We start from the raw sequence: 21,257 nt of genomic DNA on the forward strand, positions 1-21,257 counted from the left end.
AAAAAAGAAAAAATGGATATAATAGTCTTGGCTTCATAGCATATCAAGTTGAAACTAAAAATTCTAGTTCAACGTGCTCAAGAAACATTCCGTGATCTGAAAATCCACGTCTATGATTAAACCAGACATTGACCAAAGATTTGGGGCGGCGCTGATTGGTCATGGACCCATACAAAATTTGAAGCTTATTTGAACAGCCTTGTCTGCTAAATCTGTACATGACAGAAGCAGACCCTATGTTGCTTATTTCACAAGTTAGTTGCACATTCAGCATAAAACATTCATTTAGGTTTGCTCAGCATACTGTTAGGATAATGGATATTTGTCGTACATGCTCAAACAATTAATTAAAACCATCTACCAAGGCCTTCAGAAAATTAAAGGAAAGGCAGATCTTGGTGGGCTCCAAACTCCCAGTTCTAGCCCAGGACAAAGATCTAAAAATTGTTAAAAACTATTCCTTAGGATGAAGCCTAGTGTGCTACTGGAGCCCATAATTATGAAGAAAATGAGAAATAAAATTAAAATTTGAAAATCAAATTACAAATCCTCTGGCCTGGTACTGTAAATCATCTACTCCAGGAATATTTGAATTTTGACCTCCAAATCTTCAATTATTCTTTGTAAATGCTAATTATGGGACATAATAGACACTCTGTAAATGATCTTTACACAAAGTATTTAGTTGAAGTCTAAATTTACTCATTTTAATGTATTAGTATAAATGCAGAAAGCCTATCGTAGTCAAGACTATCAAGGAGGTTGAGAAGCTACATGCAAACACCAATCCTGAAAGAAGACAGACAATGACTAGAGTAATAAGTCCTTGTGATCATGGATTTGCTCTTCCTTTCTTGAAACGTGGATGAAGAAATCTTTTTTTCAGAATAAGTGGTTGATAACATGGCATTATTAGCCTTTAAAAATGTCCCAAAGGAATATTAGTGCTGCAGAATATTAACAAATCTTACTGTTGTTAGAAAAACAATTCCATGAGCAAGTACACGTAGAAACAAAGACAAACAGGTTTCTTCACTGAAAGAACATGCTAGGCATTGTGAACTCTGTAATCGGTAGGTTCCCAAAGGATATGGATTCACTGGCCCCTGATAGCTTCGCTAAGGTCCAAAGTCTTTGACAAGGATTAAGTGGATTCAATGAGAATTTCGTTAAGTCCGTGGATTTGTAACCATCATTTTAGGTGAGTTTGGGGGGACCTCTGCAAGCCTCCTTAGGTTAGCGGCACTGGGCAAGCCACGCTCTAGAGTCTGGCTGTGAGTGTGGATAACCTTCACTCGGGCTCAGAAGCCAGACTATTGTGCTCACATCCCAGCTACGCTACCTATTTACTAGTTGGGAGACCCTGGACTAATGAACTAACCCTTCTAATACTCAGCGCCTGATACATAAAATGACAATAATAATAATAACAGTGATGATACCTATCCTACAAGGTTACTAAAGCAGTGAATAAGATGATACATGGGAAGCACCTAGAGGAGGGTCTGGCACTTAGTAGGTTCTCAATAAATACGAGTTGTTATTATTGTCAACACTATTACACACTCCCCACCATCTCATGATTTTTAAAAAGTGTTTCTCTTTTTGTCTAAGTGAGACCAGGAAACCCAACAGATAAAGCAGATGAAAGCAGAGTTGCTTGATTCAAGAACGCCTGGGTCCCCCACCCCACCCCAGGGGACACTTCAGAACAGGTGTAAAAACAACCATTTGCACACTATTTTGAAAACCAGAACACTAAAGTTTGCAACCCATCGATGTGACCCTCCATGGAATTTCTGATTAAATTAACAACGTAAAAGTATATAAAGAAGTGCTTATTTAAATATTTAAATATTATTTGGCTTCTTTCCAGGTTTCCATCGTTACTCTTTTATCTCACTTTGACTCAGGCTGTGCAAAGCTTTAGTCACACATTCAGTTTTCAACCAACACTACTGTTGAAAACTATGCAAAGCCAGGGGTATTTATGAAAGTCTCCCTCTTGTGGCAGTGTGGTCTGATATAAAACATAATTCTCAACGCAGATCTTATTTTAATACCTAAATATTTCTTTATTCCTCTATCAATATATAATCACATTTCATCCCTACTTCTTGTGGTACACTTCTTTCTGACGTGAAGAATTTTTGCTCCAATCTAAATGCTCCCTCCTGAGCTTCTTGGTATTTATGAGCTAATATTACCATTGCATTTCATTAAAAAATTACTTTGAGTGTATAATTTTGTTGACATATGAGCAAAGGTATAAATACCTAGAAGCGGGTGGGAAATCCCACATCTGCAAGGTCTTGCCTGGTATTTTGCTCAGCACCACATTTTGGAGAAGGGTGGTACTAGTATCGGTGCCTCTCTTTCCCATGTTTTCTAAGGTTTGAAAGCAAGACACTGGTTCTAAGCTGTAAATCTTCAAAATGAAGAAAAAATTGAATGACTCTCACAAACATAATGTTGAACGGTTGAAATGAGTTTCGGGCTCCGTTTGTTGATATCGATTCAGCTACACTCAGGGCCATTTCTAATAACAAAGGTGTTTCTCCTTTGTAACGAGTCAAGTGTACTCACTGCACACTTAGTGGACCACAAACTGGTGAGGGAGTAAATAAACGTAAACCGGAAGAAATGAGGACGGTCTTACCGCCCAGCCCCCAGGGCAGAACTGAGCCTGGAGCTGGGGAGAGGGGCAGGCTCACCTGAGGATGAAGCACTGAGGTCTCTGCTCCTGGAAAAGCTGGTGGAAGGCTCTCTCCGCACAGGAGAAAATGTGCGGTGGCAGAGAGGGACAGGGCTGTCCCGCACTGCCCAGGTACAGCTGGGAGACCTGGAAAACAGGGCAGCACACAGGCAGGAATCTCCGTGAAAAGGGTTCAGGATCCTTTACCTCACGATGCAATTGACAGATTTCCCATACACAGAAGCATATAAAGCTCTAATTCTGAGTCTCACTTGTAAACACAAACCATTTGCACAATGCTGCCCTCCTCAGCACATTTTAAGCATCCGTAATGACAAAACGGAGACATACATCTGAGCCTTCATTATTTGGTTTGCAGGCTTTAAATCACTTGGCTGTCTTCAAAAAGAGCAACTCCCCAAAATCCAGTTCAATAGCTATCCATGAAGTAAGCTGAAACAGTGGCAATTTATATCAAATGCAATTTCTCTCAGCAACATTTAATTTCAGTAACATAAGATGGCAAGGATATTTAATCTGAAAAGAAAGCAGTTGCATCTGAAACATACAAATTTACAAATTTCTCGGAAAAAGGACAAATAAAATGAACTTGACTTCAGTGCAAATGGTGATTTTTAATGATTGCCACAGTGATTCAGTGCTAGTATTCTTAGTCCTTTCGAGTTTCGAGTGAATTGTGTTATATTAGAATCAAAACTAAATGATAGGAGGACTTGTGAGTCATGAAGAAATATCAGACAAACTTAATTTTTATTCTGCAAAATAACTGGCTTGTATCTTCAAAGATGTCAAGGTTGGAAAGTTCAAGAGTAGATTGAAGGACTGTTCCAAATTGAAGGAAATTAAAGCACCCAGTGGTCAGTGCACCCAGTGATGGTGGACTGGATCTTTGGTTGTTTGGGCATCACTGAGACAACAGAAAAGACTTGAATGAAGCCTCCTGATTAAATGGTAACAGCTCTAATTTCCCAATTTTGATGATTGTACGGAGGTTACATAGGAAAATGGCGTTGTTTTTAGTAAATACACAGTACATGTACTCAAGGTTGATGGGACAACATGCCAGCAAATTATTTTAAAATGGTTGAAGGAAAAAAGTTGTTTGTACTCATTATTTGCAATTTTTCCATAAGTGTAAAGTTATTTCAAATTATAGGGGAAATAATTTTTTAAAGTAGAATCAATGATCTACAGCTACAAGAAAAAATTGGATGACTCTCACAAATATAATGTTGAATGGAATCTATCAGATACATGAGAACACACTATGAGATTCCATTTACAGAGAGCAAAAAAAAAAAGCAGGAGAAGCCAATCTATGTATGCTGTTAGAAGTCAGCATGGCGGTAATTTGGGCAAAGGGTTAGTGATTGGAAAGAGCAAGTGTGGGCTCTGGAGGCTGGGAATGTTCTACCTCTAGTGCTCGTGGAAAAGTACACTCAGAGATGAGCACTTTCCTGCATGCATTATATCCCAATAAAAACATCAAAAGCCTAAGTCATTAAACATTGTGGTTCTGGTGCAGAGAGAGAAAAAGGAACCGCTGGAACAGACTACAGAACTCAACTCAGGCCCACACAGTGAGATTTGGGGGCCGCAGGGCTGTGTCACTTATCCTCAAAGGAAGCTGTCAAAAAAACTGAGTATTCGTAAAGGAAACAAACATCACTATCTCATGCCATGTGTAAAACTAAATTCCAACTGAATTTAAGTTCCAAATATGAACAGCAAAGCTTAACACATTTAGAAAAGTATGTAAAAACAGTACTCTTATGATTTGGGAGTAAGAGAACAGGGGTCAAAAACACAAATTTTGGGGGGAAAAATCCTACAACATTAGAGCTAACAACTCCTGTTCAACCACAAACAGCATACATATAATAATAAAAAAAACTCAGACGAAGACAGAGAGGAAAGTAAGCTGGGCATACAATCAATAAATTATCAGCATTTTATAAACGACTCTCACAAATCAATAAGAAAAACTGGAAACAAAATAGAAAATTGGGCAAAGAATGTAAGCGGAAAAGAAAGGCCAATACATGTGAGAAAAGATGAAAAAACAACTCTCCTCGTAACCAAGGAAATGCTATTTCAAACAATAAGGTGATATAGTACACATGAACTATTGGTAACTTTATCAATAATAGCTTAATAATGATGACGATGGCCTCACTTGCTATATGCTTGCTGCTTTTCTCAGCATTTTACACTCACTCATCCAATTCTCCTAGAACCCTGAGACTTGGATATGAGGATGATTTTCCTGTTTACCGATGAGGAAACTGATGCAAAGAAAAATTAGTGACAGGTCCAAGGTCACATGGCAAGTTAGTGGTGGAGCTTGACTTCAAAATGGAAGTTTTCTCTAGGGCTGAAAAACACATGTATAATACTGAGTGTTGTTCTAAGAAATTTTACGTGTAATTTGGCAGTAACTTCTAAACTTGAGGTAGGTTTGACTAGCGATCTCTCTGTAGAAATTCTCAAACATGAACCAAGAACTACATACCAAACAATCCTCAGCACTCTCTGTAAGAGCAGAAAACAAGAAAGCAATTCTACAATAGGGATTAATGAATAAATATAAATAATTGTGTATTAAAACAATAAAACACTATAGGTTATTTAGAATGAATTAACTAGACCCGAACCTTTTATCATGGAAAATTTTTGAAAGCGTAATGACTAATGACGATTTTTGTTGTAAAAGAATATAGTTAGTATATTCTCTGAGTAAATTAAAACGGGAAATAATGACATATGCAGTTTTTATTGCGTATATTTGTGCATGTATACAGAGTGAACAGACAGAAGATTGGATAAAAGGATAACTTCGGTGATGTATATGTATAGTTGATTCACTTTGTTATAAAGCAGAAATTAACACACCATTGTAAAGCAATTATACTCCAATAAAGATGTTAAAAAAAATCTATTAATGGATAATAAAGAACAGTACATTAAAAAAAAAGGGTAACTTCGGGATAATGATTGTCATCTTTTGTGAAAAGGAACAGGCTGAAGTGGAACTCAGTCTGTGCTGACATCACACAGTGTCACTTAATCTCAGACACCATGTAATTGAGACATGCCTTTATTTTCTGTACCACCCAGAAAATAACATTACAATTAAACTAGCACACAATGTCTTGGTATCACATCTTTAAAGCTGCATCCCAACCTCAGGAGTGCATGTGAAAAAAGATGGCACTTTTTATTTTAAATGTTTTAAGAGATACGAGACATGTATGGGGGGTGGGCACACCATTGTCTATTATACTTGAACTTTTTGCATTTTGAATTATTCCAGAATTTAAAATAAATATAAAAGATATTTGAATGATAGTGACATCTACATGATAATTCATAAGCCAGGTAGGAAGGTTTAGCCCACCTTTGTTTTCTTGCAGGATAAATTTCTGTTTTGGGTTTGTTTGGTTTTTTTAAAACTTGCACTAACACTATTTCACTTTCTCCCCAAGTCCAACCTGGATCTAACCTAATTTTGACAAAATGCTTTTAAACTCCATTTGTTTTTGTAAAGTCCTAGTAAGGATTTCGTTAGATGTTATCAACAAAGTGAGACCCAAGAGACCCAGGAGCATGCCTGAATGTACCTGTACATGGGGTTCATCTCACATTCCTGCTGTGTTTCTTCAAACCTATTTGGAGTTAGGTATTCTCCTTAGGCTAAGTTTCACTACACATTAGATGTGGTAAAGAATCGTGAGTGTCCAAAGTTTTTTCATGATAATCAAACCAATAACCCTTTTCAGTTCCCTTTTCCTGTAAATCTTCTTCTTTTCATGCAATGTTAGAGTTTGTATTGTAGAATACTCCATTGCTACCACCTGGTAATACTTTGCTTGATGCTAATTCTACACTTAAGAAGTAATGTAAATATGAAAAAATAATTTTAATAGAATAGCATTTTCCACTTATTTATATTGAACCTTGAAGGTTTTCACCAAGCCGTTCTAGTTTTCTGAGTGATTGACAAACCAACGACTTTACGTTGGTTACCATGATCATTACTAATACTATTGCATGTTCTCATTTGGTCCAGAAAATATTGTCAGGGTCAGACCCTTCCTTTCCCACAGGCCATCTCTCTCCATTTCACCTTATTCTCTCCATGTCTGTATCATTTGGGAACAAGAGGATTTTGGCGTGTGGACATTTTAAGTGCTCTTTCACAGTTGAGATGGCATCACATAAGCTTCATTCAGGTTATCTCTAGTCTTATCTCTAGTCTCTAGAGTCTAGCTGGACTCTGTGATCCCATATAAATAAGGTCCTTCTTTATGCATCAATTCCCTCCTGTTTTCCACTGTGCACGATACCTGTCAATAAACATCCAGGAGACTGCAGGATGCTGCCACGCTCTGATCTCTGAAGCCAACCATGCAGTCTGTAGCTTATGCGAGGGCCATTCACGGGCCCCTGACATCAGGGACCTGGTAATCTGTGGAACCTGATGCCAAGGGCTTGAGGGGCGTGGCTGCTGCTTTCACACCAGAGTCTGAACATGTCACTCTACTTGCCTGATTGGATTTCCCATTCATTATCTTATACCTATATATAGATGACATACTCCGGAAAAAAAAAGTTTGTTTTATACAAATGACTAATTATATGTCTCTGGGCTCAGCATTTGGGTCCCTGAGAGTAGTCTGTCCTGCATCTGCTCTGGGGCTACATGACCTGGATTTAAATTGTCTCTTCCACTCATGAGAAAACTTTAGAAAGCCTAGTTAATCTCCTAAGTCTCAGTTTATCCATCTGCAAAGAGGGAATGGTAACACTTACACTGATTGGGTCCCTTTTGGGATTACATGTGGTAGCATATGTAAAGCCCTTTGCAGCAGGCCTGCCGTGTGCTAAACCCTATACTAAACCCAGTAGAGTTCTCCTTCCCTGGCTAAGAAGCCCAGCCACCCTAGCTACTTGCCAAATCCCAACATGCCTGGCCATGGGAACATCAGGAGTCCAGCAGCATCTGAAAGTCAATGGAATGTGAAAGCAAAGGAAGCCCTAGGCCTGGCATCCCACACTAGGTGCTGTGTTACACTTAGGCGGAGCTTAATCTCACCTGTAATTCGAGGATGCAGGATGACTGATCACTTTTGTACTGTGTGTAGTCAAAATTATAACCTTGAGAAGTCACCCCCAGGTACTTATCCTGAATGTGTCAGACTTTTGCACACTGAGATTTCAAGGTGATCTATCTTTGCTTTGTGAACTCCATAGTAAAGGTTATGGCGAGAAGCATCCGAGAAAAGTCTGATACTGAGTGTGAGAAGCCGATGCAGATTCACTGCTCAAGCATTTACTCTCAGATGTTCACCTGTGCGTCGGTTTTCTGAATACTGCTTTGCCAATGTCGTAGGCTGGGTTCTTGAATGGCACCATCTTCCCTGTCATTGTTACCTCCCCTCCCCCTTCTCCTCCTCTTCTTCCTCCCCCTCCTCCTCCTTTCCCTCCTTTTCCTGCACCTTCTCCTATGACAGAACTCCCAAGATGATTATGGGTACCTGTAATTCCTTTTGCCCTCGTCGGTCATGCTTCCACACACACTCAGACAGCCCAGGGATGAGGCTGGGGTAGGAACGGGGGGAAGGAGGAGGGTGGGCAAGTTCCAAGGCAGTTTTAAAGCAACGGTGGAATTGACTTTGGGTAAGAAGAGTGGAAGGTGGGGTAGTGAGAGGTCCTCTCGTACCCGGGAAGCATTTCTGTAGTAATTCTTAGCAGCTTCCTTGGGAGTTTAGAGAGGGTAACCTCTTTCTCTCTTCCTCTCTCTTTCTCTCCCCTACCCCCATCCCCCCTCCAGCATCTATGAGTGTGTCCCTGCTTCAAGAACACACGTCTCCTCCTTTCATCTCCTGCTCCTTATTAGGGATTCTGTTTCATACTGGAAGCAGCCTTGTGGCTGCACAAAACATAGAGCGCTCCCATGACAGTATGTTTGATCCAAAAATACTAGGCAAAGATCATACTGTGTTTTCAGTTGCCTGGAATGATTTTCCAAAAGCAATTTCTCTTTTAATTTTGAGTCTCATGATTAAAGCTGGAAAGTCTTTTAGAAAAATGTATAAATGCAGTATCATCCTTTCTTATTCCATTGCTTTAACATCATAATACTCTTCTGAAAGCGGTCATGATGTTCAAAGAACTCTAAACCAACTGACCTTGAATTAATCAAAAATACATGGGAAATAGTTAATATAACATTTGATTTTAGACGTCTGTCTAGTGACTACAATCATAAGAATTACACATTATAAGTGCAAAGAGATCTTTTGACAAAATAACATTCCTTGTCAATATTTTCTCAGAAGAAATTAAAGTCACTATTATCTAACCATTCAGTGTAGGATTTTCTGAGAAGCTTGATTTTACTTACTGTTTTGCTTTTTTCTTCTTAATCATTTGATACAAATAGGCATGTCTAGTGAGTGTTACTCTACATTATTAAATGATATTTTAAATTTTATACTCACCATGGTGGAATAAATTGGAATCTCCTTGAATGGATTAACAAGCAGGAGGATGTCCCCAATAAAAGTCTGTTAAAAGGAAAGGATATAAATAGTCATTGGACCATATAAATAGCACCTTTAAAGTTAAAAATTATATAATTTTAAAATCACTGAGCAAAATATAGAGAATAAGTAAAAATCACACTTTACCATTTTGTGAATTGTTTTAACAGTTTGTAAATAAATAGAAAATTCAAATAAAATTAAAGCAATAGGCTTGTTCCATTGAACACATAACAAGTGAAATGACTGAATTCTAAGAATTTCTTATCTTAAAGGGGTTTTATAATCACCAGTTGAATAAAAACATACAAAATTAAAACACATGGCCAAATAGAATGGAGGCAGTGAATGGGGTATGAATTCTATGTTGCTGCATAAGAATAATAATAAAATGTATAACAGAAAAGTTAGTAAAGCACAAAAAGCAAATAAAAATAATTTTAATTTAAAAGAGACAAGTAATGAGATATAAAGGCATAAAGAACAGATGGACCAAATAAAAATCAAATAATAAAATGTTAGATTTAAACCCAAATACATCAGTAATTATGTCAAATGCAAACTACTAAACAATTAAATGACAAAGATTATGAACTGGATTAAAATGCTAACTCAAGTATAAAGACTAAGAAAACTTGAATGTTAAAGGACGAAGCAAGATACACATGAAAACAGTAATAACTGCAAGAAAGGTGGTTTAGCAATATTCAATTCACAGAAAATAGACTTTAAGGTAGGAAGCAGTACCAGTGATAAAAAGGGACATTTCACAATAATAAAATGATAAATCAGGAAGATATAGCAGTTCTAAAATTCTATGAGACTAAAATCTAGCATAAAACTATAAGGAGAGAAACATGAACTCACAGTGATGGTGGGGAATCTTAACAATTTTTTCTTAGTAACTAATGGAACAGACAAAATTTTGAAATAAATAATTACCAAGCTGACTAACTGACTTATATAGAACACTATTACCAAGAACTGTACAATATACATTCTTTTAAATTGAACACCGACCAGTTTCATTATGTTCAAAGAGTTTGAGTCACGTAGAGTATGTTCTCTAATCCTGGGAGAATTATGATAGAAATTAATAGTGGATACCTAGAAAATCACCAAATGTTTGGAACTTATACATCTGCAAATAACCTATGAGCCAGAAAAGAAATCATAATGCAAATGAGAAAATATTTTGATTATGACATATTACAACATGTGAGATGCTACTAAAGGTTTACTTGGTATGAAAATTATTGCCTGAAATGTATATATTAGAAAAGAAGAAAGGCAGATCATGATCTAAGCATCCATTTCAAGGAGCTCATCAAATTACATAAAATTATGCAGAATTAAATAAATAGCCAATATAAGAGCAGAAATTAGGGCTTCCCTGGTGGCGCAGTGGTTGAGAATCTGCCTGCCAATGCAGCGGACACGGGTTCGAGCCCTGGTCTGGGATGATCCCATGTGCCACGGAGCAGCTGGGCCCGTGAGCCACAATTACTGAGCCTGCGCGTCTGGAGCCTGTGCTCCGCAACGAGAGTCCGCGATAGTGAGAGGCCCGCGCACCACGATGAAGAGTGGCCCCCACTTGCCACAACTAGAGAAAGCCCTCGCGCAGAAACGAAGACCCAACACAGCCATAAATAAATAAATAAACAAATACTTAGAAAAAAAAAAGAGCAGAAATTAAAGGAATAGTAAACAAATGCCAAGGAATAGAAAAAGCCAAAAGGCAATCTTGAAAAATCTAATAAAAACATAGTACCCTAACAAGATTGACTGAGGAAACAAGAGGAAATGCACCAACTACCAATATCCCAAATATGACATCACTACAGATACCACTGACATGAAAACAGATGAAGAGGACATTAGGGATCATACTTGAGTCACTAAGTTTGGATATTCAGAAGATGTGGGCAACAGTCCACCATCTTACCAAAACAAATGTCCTGACTTACAGGAAATCTAACTAGCTTTATTTTCTGTGAAAGAAATTGAACCTATGTCTAAAACCTTTCCACAAAGAAAACTAAGAATTCACCAGTGCATTCTTCTCAATGCTGATGTACAAATAAACAAATGGTGTACAAATTATTCCAGACAACAGCAAAGAGGGAACATGATTCACCTCATTTTAAGGGGCCTCAATAAACTGGATATTAAAAACCTAACCAGCATATTGGAAGGAAAGAAAATTATAGCTGGTCTCTCTCATTAAAATGCATGCTAAAATCTTGAGAAAAATGTTGACAAGTTGAATCCAATAAGACACTCAACAGATAATATATTCCAACCAAATATGCTTTATTCTACTAATCCAAGGTTGGCTTCATATTAGAAAATTAACCCTTGTAATTTATAATACTAAGGAGTCAAGAACTAAAGTTACAGGATCATCTCAATAAATGACAAAAAACATTTAATAACATTCAATTCCCACTCTTGATTAAAAATAATAATAACTTTGAAAACTATTAATATAACGGAACTTTCTTAATCTATAAAAAGTTATTACAGGCTTCCTTGGTGGCGCAGTGGTTGAGAGTCTGCCTGCCAATGCAGGGGACATGGGTTCGAGCCCTGGTCTGGGAAGATACCACATGCCGCGGAGCAACTAGGCCCGTGAGCCACAACTACTGAGCCTGCGCGTCTGGAGCCTGTGCTCCGCAACAAGAGAGGCCGCGATGGTGAAAGGCCCGCGCACCTCGATGAAGAGTGGCCCCCGCTTGCCGCAACTAGAGAAAGCCCTCGCACAAAACGAAGACCCAACACAGCGGGAAAAAAAAAAAAATCCTTAAAAAAAAAAAAAGTTATTACACCTATGGCACAGCTACTGCTAACAACTTGCTTAATGATAAAACACCGATTTTAATGATAAAACACAGATTTTAATAATAAAACAGCTTTACCCTGGGATCAGAAACAGGACAGGAATGTCAATTATTGTCACTGCCAGTCATCTTTTTATTAACAGCCTTATACCATGAAACAATGCAAGAAAGAAAGTAAAGAATCTATCAAGATTTAAAAGAGACACATGAAAGTCGTTATTTGGAGACTACATAGCAGTGTGTGCAGAAAAGCCAAAAGAATCTCCACCTAAGTTAATACTTACATATGGATATAGCAAATTTGATGAATAAAATGTGTTTATAAAAAATCAAAATCGTATGTCTATATATTAGCCATAAACAATTAGAAAACACAATTGCTTGTTATTTTCAATAAGAAAATAACATTTATTATAGCATCAAAACTTGAAAAATGCCTAAAATAGATCTAATGCAAACAGGCCTTCTATACCAATTTTTTTTAAATGTTCCAGAAAAATTAAAGATGACCAAAGGACGGATAGTAACATTCCATGAAACAAAAAATCCAATATTGGAAAAATCTCAATTATTCTCATCTAATCTGTACATTCAAAGCAATACCAATGAAAATCCAATGGAAATTGATAAGTGGACTTTAAAATATGTATGAATGTCCGAGAGTCATTCGCCAAGACATTTTGAAGAACAAAGTCAGAGGACTTTCTATATATCAAGATTTATTATATAGCTATAATGATTAAGATATTTTAGTACTGGTTTACAGACAGACTAACGGATCCATACAACAGAAGACCAATTTCAGAGGCACTCACTCCCCATGGCAAGCTTGTTTATAACAAAGGTCTCATTGCAATGCATGGGGGGAATCCACATGGGAAAATATTCATCTTGACCCTCCTCTTTTACCACTGTGAAATCATTTCCACACTGGTAATACACCTGAAACGTTAAAGTTAAAACAGCCAAACTGCAAGAAGGAAACATAAGAAAATATTTTCAGGACCAAGGCCAAAATTCTTTAAGCAGGACACAAAAAGTACTAACCCTAAAGAACTTTGTAAGAATTGCAAATTTCTCTTTATCTAAAGACACTTTAGAAGACTAAAATGCAAGCCACAAACTGGGAGAAAATGTTTGCAATAAATATATATCTATATCTATACATATCAGACAAAGAAAGAATATCCTGAATATTTAAGAAACCCCTACACATCAAGGAGAAAATGTAAAACAACCCATTTATTTTTAAATGGCAATATAATTGGAGACACTTCACAAGGTAAGACAATCAAATCAGCAACAGACACCTATCGGTCAACATCATTAGTTATGTGGAATTAATTTTAAAAACCTCAGCTAAAGCTGGACTTGTAACAGGTCTGGAGGGGGTGATTTCACACCCCTACCATGCACTCTTAATTACCCCAAACAGGAAGAGCCCTACATCTATCTATAACAGAAAGATGTCTCTATTTCACTGACCAACAGAAAGAAAAAAACATCTTTCACCTTGAGGACAGCCTCGCCCATCAGAGACTGGAGCAGCCCAACCAATGAGAAGCCTGCATGCTCTGGACTCCACACTTCCTCCAATGGATCATTTAGTTATTACAGCCTCTCCCAAACCCCCTCTTTTCCCTATAAAAGCAAGCTCCCCTTCCTTGTTTTCTGGATTTGCCTGTGGTCTGCCATAGTTTGCACAACCCGAATTTCAATTCCTTTGCTATTCCTGAATAAACTTGCTTTTGCTGGTAAAATAACTGGCTATTATATTATTAAAATTGACAGTTACCAGGGAAATGTAAGTTAAAACCAAAATGAAGTACCACTGCACAACTGCCAGAATGGCTAGATTTTTTTTTTTAATTAATAATACAAATAATACTGATAACATCCAGTGTTGGTCATGATGAGGAAACCTAGATGTCTGTATTGGGCATGTAGCCACTTTGAGATACTATTTGGCTGTATCTCCTGAAGCTGAACACACCAGATGATGCTGGCACTCTAGTCCTAGGTGAGCGCCTCACAAAAGATGTGAGGCTGTGTGTTACTCCAAGAGCTACTTAATATGTGTGCCCCCCAAAAGGCATAGCGTGGTTTATACCAGTATTATTCATAGTAACCAAAAAGTGGAAACAACTCAAAGATTCCTCAATTGTAGAGTAAATAAATAAAAGAGGATATATTCATACAGTAGCTTATTGTACAGTAGCTTACTTACAGGAATAAAAACAAACAACTGCTGCTACAAGCAACACTACAGATGAGTATCAGAAACATAATGATGATGAAAGATGACAGACACAAACAGGAATATACCGGATGACTCCTTTTATACAAAATTAAAAGAAATACAAAACTAATCCATAAGAGTATATGCCAGAATCTTTCGTAATGATTACGGAAAACTGGGGAAGGAACTTCTTACACTCCTTTTCTTTATGAAGCTGCTGGTTACATGGGTGTGTTCACCAAATAAAAATTCATGAAGCAATACTTTAATGAGCTGTGCATTATTCTCTTTATATGTCATAATGCATTACAGCATTCACTTAAAAGAAGGACTGGCTAGCATTTTATAGCCAAGTAAAGGAGGAAGGAAATAAAAGTGAAATAATTGAACCAAAGGGGAACCTTATTAGTGAAGTATCTGAAAATTAGTCTTAAATTCCAGAGAAGAAAAATGAAGATAGAAAGTAGATTGAGGGAGAATTGAGAAATCTGTTAATTAAGAAAGATGAGGAACATTAAAATAAAATAAAAATACCCTAAAATGCATTTTTTATGGAGATATAATTTTTTTTGGCCTAAATATTGAAGGAATTCGGGACTATCTGAAAATATATTTTGTGATAAAAATAGTTTATAAAACTATTACTTGAATGTTAATAATGTTATTTATTCTGTGCACTTCCTGGTGAGTGAATATCACATTACCTGCAATTCACTTTCTGTTTGATGGTTCGGGAACTTCCTACTCCTACAGACTGTAGGGAAACTTCGCAATCTGATATCCAAACGGGATGCTATACACTCAGTTAAAACAGCAACTTACAGATTGTTCCGAAAGATCGTCTTATATAACAAATCAGACTATAGGACTATAGCAAAAAGAGATGAAAACCCTGGTTAAACAGTTAATTCAGCTGAAATGTTTTCTCTTGGGCTCTGATGGGCCCAGAGAGCAGCGGTAGAGGTGTCTGCATTTTGAAGGTAGGGCTGATGAGATTGGCAGGGAAATCGCATGTGGGGTATGTAAGAAAAAGAAGCACCAATACTCTTCCAGTCATTTTGGCCTGAAAACTGAAAGAGGTTGTCATTAACGGAGATAGGAGGGGCATGGGAGGGGCATGTTGGGATAGGACAACCAAATTTGAATATTTTAATGTTGAAACATCTACTAAAGTAGTGCTTTTGTATTTGTGGGGAAGGAACACTTTTATTTCCAATTCACTGTGGACTAATACTTCTGCAAAACATAATAAAAAATGAATTCCTGGAAAAATGAAATTGAAAAAGACAAAGACATACAAAAAGCAAGGCTTGATTCTTATGAGAGTCAACAGACAGAAATTAAACCATTAGATTGCTACAAGAGTTTCTAAAAGCTTACTCTGAGGGCAGACTGGTAATAAAAAGTTCACATATCCAATGGTCCAGAGAATACACTGCGAGAATCACCTATTACTATTCAATCAATAACGTTTAAATTGTTTGTCTATCCATTAAAGGCAAATTCAAGTACCATAACTTGGAGTACTCATTACAAAATTGATCCTAGGTACTTCAGCCCTTCAATATTTCAGGTCTACAGAAGAGGAAATCATGTCTCACACAGTGAAAAGTTTATATCCTCAAAAAGAAAACCACAGGCCCAAAATAGAGTCCGGTATGCTAGGCCAGGCTATCCGACATAATACCTAACCTAACTGAAGCCTCCACCTTCCCCAGAAATGTGGTCTTGACCAGACAGTCAGGAATTTTCTGTTTGGTACCAGTAAGGTAATATGTCACATGGCCCCTCTCCATTCCCCAAAAGATGATGAGGTAATCGCTACATAGACCCCCCTGTTCCCCACAGGTAGTTACCTAAGCCTGAAGCACTATTTTTTATGACTTCCTTATCTTGCCTTTAAAACCCTTCCCTTTCTGTGGCCCCCTGGAGCTCCCCTCTACTAGCTAGATGGGGTGTTGCCCAATTCATGAATCATTCAATAAAGCCAATTAGATCACTAAAATTTACTCAGTTGAATTTTGTTTTTTAATAGTATTTTATATGAACTTTAGCAAAGCAGGGAATCCTAATTCTGATTATCCAGGTAGAGAGAGAAACCCAGTAGAGTTAGCAAAGAGAGTCTACGAAGGTGGTCCACTGTGTGGGGTTTGCAACGTGACTCGGATAAACAGGTGGGAAGTAGTTGTCATTTCAGATGAGAAAGTGCAAGACCAGCAGGACTCCTGCTCCCCCTGAGCTCAGAGTCTAGCAGGGCAGCAAGATGCTAATCAAACCACCAACGAGGTTTATAATCACAAGCAGTGAGAAGTGTGCTACAGAAAGATGGTCCACAGTGACTTAATCTGGAAGTTCTGGGAAGGTTTACTTAAAGAATGAAGAAGTATTGAGTGGGAGTTTATAAAACTATGTACTACGTGGAGGCAGAAAGAGAACTTTATGGAAAAAAAGACAGTCTAAGGGGAATCCCTGACGCAGGAAGGAGCGCAGCGACCAGTTACTAGGAATCACCAATGAGAGTGTTTAGGGACCAGATCGTGAATAAGGCTTGTGGCTGTCCTTCCAAGAAAAATGACAAGCCTCAGAAAAGTTTTAAGACTGGGAGTTTCGAGATTACATTTGTTCTTTACGAAAATTACTCTAGTTCATTATGAAGTTTCCTCTAGAAAGTCAGGAGGCTACTGGAGAAAAGATGATGAGGATGGTGCCCACTGGGATACAGAGTAGTAGATTAAATGATATTTGGGAGATAAAGCCACTTGAAAAGCATGAAAGAAATAAGAGAAATCAAAACTATTCAAGCAGTGGTCTGCTGATAATGTGATTAAGAAGTTAAAACGAAGAAGAATCAACACGATGCTGGAAAAGGAGAGACAAGAGAACAAAAATAACACAAAAGCAACAGGGTAGTAACAGACCAAACTAACCAGGCTTCACCACTTTCTGCTGATGACTCAATTCCATTAATTTTGATAGAAGTATTTAATTTTAAGTGTATTTACAGTGGCGGGCAATTTATCCCATCATTAAGACACTGCATTGAATGTTCATGGGTTAATCAGCACCTGACAATTTATTGCTTGTAAAGAAATCTCAGATTTCACATTTACATGAAAATTATTTAATCAGTTTCTCAGTAGAGTAGGAAAAAAAACAGGTGTTATCAAAAAGGGATAGCAGACATAAGCATAATCAGATTTCTCCATAGACATTCTGATTGAATTGCTCTGAGATGAATTTAACAAAATCAATGAGAGAGAGAGAGAGAGACATTGAGATTGCATAGTGTCAAAACTGATACACGTACTGGAAGAAATAACACGTATAAACCAGAAGGGAACCACAGCAAATCAATTCTCCATGCTGTTTGTCATCTGAGTCATATATTTGTATGCTATTACCAGAGATGTGTATATAAATTATTTACTAGACAAAGACATTTCCTGATAATTTAGAAGAACAATCGTTTTTCTTTCATGCAAATAGAGAAGCATCGTCCACGCACACTTAGCTTTTCCTCTTTAGCTTCATTCTCCAGACCTAGGAGGCTGAGTTAAAGCAGATGAAACAAACAGCATTTTTATAAGTGATCTGCAGATCCTGCTGGTTCTAGCAAGATCTTCTTCTCCAGCAAACATGACAACAGGAAAGCTGTCTACCCTCAGGGTTTCAACTTTCTCTTAACAACCCTGAAATGTGAATCTTTGCAGAAATTGCCTTAGAACTGAATCAGAAGAATTGACCCAAACTCTGAGAAACGCACCTTAAGCTATCAGCATGACCAGAAATAACAATGAGCCCCTTCCTTGTCATATTTGCAGCACTGAAGGGTGAAAATATGCAGCAAGACAAAAGCAGTGCAAAAGGCAATTTCAAGGGCACTTACATAGATCTGATTGTTCCCAAAGCGCTTCTGAATTTCATAAAGCAGGCTGCTGTCGGTAAGCTGGCTGAGCGTTGCCAGGTCGTCGTTCGGAGCGGGAGGTATCAGCTTGACCTGGGGGAAAAGTAGGTAAGATCAATCCTAATTGCTTTCCAATCAACTGTCTTCACAGTTGTTTGTTCCATTTTCAATTACGTGTCAAAAGTTTACAGACCACATGAATTCGAAACTGTTATTAAAAGATGAAATGGTTCACTTGTAAGGAACAAAAAATTCAACAGTCACAGAAATGTATTCAGGTGAGAATCTCTGTTCTATACCCACCAGCCCGGGCACACATTCATACACGCACCTACACACACAACCTGCATGTGACCCCACGTCCCTCCAATCGTGAAGTCTAATTTAGACAGCTCTGAACTGTGCTGAGTCCTTTTTAAGACCAGCTGTTGAAAAGCTCATGTTTTTCAGTGTTTCCAAAGCTAAAGGAAAACTCCTATCACGAAACTGGAATGGGAAGAAAGCAGTGTGCCTGGACTTCAGTTTCTGAATACATGGAGGAAGGCATTGGAATTTAAAAGTAGCCTCTAGAATTTTGGCTCGTGAATTTTATTCTGTTCTACATTACTCCTAAGTTTAAAGTAGTGTGAGATTAAGATGATTCTGTCAGAAAGAAAAACATTGCTTTCCTACTCAATTTTATATTGAGTGACAGAGTTGAAAAACTGGACAATATTTCAAAAAAAAAGGTAAATTTGAAATATTTAAATTAGATAAAAATCTATTATTTACAAGTCAGAAATGGGCAATGTTTAGTTTTATTTATATAGACAAAGGTCTCTAGCAGGTTAGCATACATATTGAACTCGCAAAGCAATCATAAAAAGGAGAAAAACCAAGAGCAGGATGTTTTTTCCTTCAGAAGTAATGATTTACGCGAAGATAATAAAATTCCTCGTATAACCACAGCTCTCAGGAGCTCAAGGCAAATTTCTGCATGCACATTAAGAAAAAAAAAAGCATGAATAGCACTAACAGAAGTTTCACGTTTGTTCCAACAAGGCTGAAAGAGCTATTGCGGCATCTCTTTGGAATTCTTGAGGGTTTTCATCTCCAGTCACAGCTGCTACAGGGGTTAGAGAAAGTACTACTAGGCTGACAGTAAAAATGTGAAGACTTCCCAGCCTGCTTGTAGTAATGAAACGTGAAAATACAGTGTTAGGGTAGATCAAGGGAAGAATTCCTCGTAGTTAGCATAACAGATTCCAAAATGATCAGGAATGAAGCTTTGACAATCAGTCTTAAGCAAGGGGCACATTCTTTCTAAAGATTCCTAAAGCACTGTGACAGCTGATAATATGTCTGTGAATATTTTTATGTTATAGTTGTAGACTCAGTCGTGTATGCTACCAGTGTCTCCCAAACAATTATGACAACAGTCAAAACAGAGACGGGATAAATATGTAAAAAAAACAAAAAACAAAACTTAACATCTTCGCTAGGATTGATCATTATGGTTCTTATGAAGATATACAAATATCCATGTATATACATACATTTCTCTCTATATATGTATACATTTCCAAAAATGGAAATCTGAAACACAAAACAGACATAATTCAGAATAGAAAGTCAGGAAGAAATTAGAGAAACACTTTGAGAAATGTTTCAAGACCCAAAAGGAATTTACACCTTGGAAATACTCTGAATTCACTGATTCCTTGTCTCTACTTGCCAACACTGCTTTGAGTGCTGTCAAATTTCCTGTTTTGTTCTGTTTTGTTTGATTGTGTTTTCTCTCTCTAGGACATAAGTAGTGCACGTCCAGGAACCAGAAATTCAGTGGGCAAACAGAAGGTCTGACAATTGGGATAAGAGCAAGAAGATTCTGGGGAAAGGCTGTTTGCAGGAAAGAAATAAGTAGGCATGAAAGAAGAGGAAAGAAGAAATTAGAAAAGAATGAGCCAACCGGGATGGTCCTACAGGGAAAGGGGTGATGATCTGACAAAATATTAAGCTTCCCAAAGCTGAAGCCCATCACCGTGCCTGCACAGCACCTTGTTTTTACCTGCTTTGTATTCTATGAGATGTTTCTTAGCGAGTGCAATATATCAGGTCCTTTGCTTGCTGAGAATTTACACTTTTGTGTACTTGGATGCTGGTATGTCCGAGGACTACAGGAAGAGAACCATCACCAATCTTCAAAATCCCTATATGCACGTGCAGCCATGGAACACACACTTTCTCTCCTGAGGGCAGCAGGGCTCTGGGAAATGAACCCGGAGCTTGCTGTCGTGTCTCCGAAGAGCACTGGATACAGCAGAAAAGAAACACTTGTGACTCTAGGCAATTTGTTTAACTTTCCTGAGTTTAAGTTTGGTCGGTTTAAATACTCAATTTGAAACTTGAGAGTCAGTTAAGTAGCAAAAGTGAATTATAACTTGCCCACAGTAGAATCTTGGGGATTAATGGGCAGAAGACATTAAATAGACATTTCTCCAAAGAAGACGTACAGATGGCCAAGAAGCACATGAAAAGCTGCACAACATCACTAATTATTAGAGAAATGCAAATCAAAACTACAGTGAGGTATTACCTCACACCAGTTAGAATGGGCATCATCAGAAAATCTACAAACAAAAAATGCTGGAGAGGGTGTGGAGAAAAGGGAACCCTCTTGCACTGTTGGTGGGAATGTAAATTGATACAGCCACTATGGAAAACAGTATGGAGGTTCCTTAAAAAACTAAAAATAGAATTACCATAAGACCCAGCAATCCCACTACTGGGCATATACCCAGAGAAAACCATAATTCAAAAAGACACATGCACCCCAATGTTCATTGCAGCACTATTTACAACAGCCAGGTCATGGAAGCAACCTCAATGCCCATCGACAGACGAATGGATAAAGAAGATGTGGTACATATATACAATGGAATATTACTCAGCCATAAAAAGGAACGAAATTGGGTCATTTGTAGAGACATGGATGGATCTAGAGACTGTCATACAGAGTGAAGTAAGTCAGAAA

The 21,257-nt window shown here is 37.7% G+C and overlaps 1 protein-coding gene across 5 annotated transcripts in view; it reads right to left on the reverse strand.

Moving 5' to 3' along the window:
* Positions 1-21,257, reverse strand: part of MYO16 (myosin XVI) — a 546,696-nt gene that overhangs the window by 258,056 nt on the left and 267,383 nt on the right. For all 5 annotated transcript variants that reach the window (XM_082435257.1, XM_082435255.1, XM_082435256.1 and 2 more), the window contains 3 exons: positions 18,227-18,337; positions 9,220-9,285; positions 2,715-2,842 (listed from right to left, as the gene is read on the reverse strand). In XM_082435257.1, coding sequence (XP_082291383.1) covers positions 2,715-2,842; positions 9,220-9,285; positions 18,227-18,337 — 305 coding nt within the window. The remainder of the gene's footprint in view (positions 1-2,714; positions 2,843-9,219; positions 9,286-18,226; positions 18,338-21,257) is intronic.

This window comes from Balaenoptera physalus, assembly GCF_965194825.1.
Source record: "Balaenoptera physalus genome assembly, chromosome: 18".
Classification (NCBI taxonomy): Eukaryota; Metazoa; Chordata; class Mammalia; order Artiodactyla; family Balaenopteridae; genus Balaenoptera; species Balaenoptera physalus.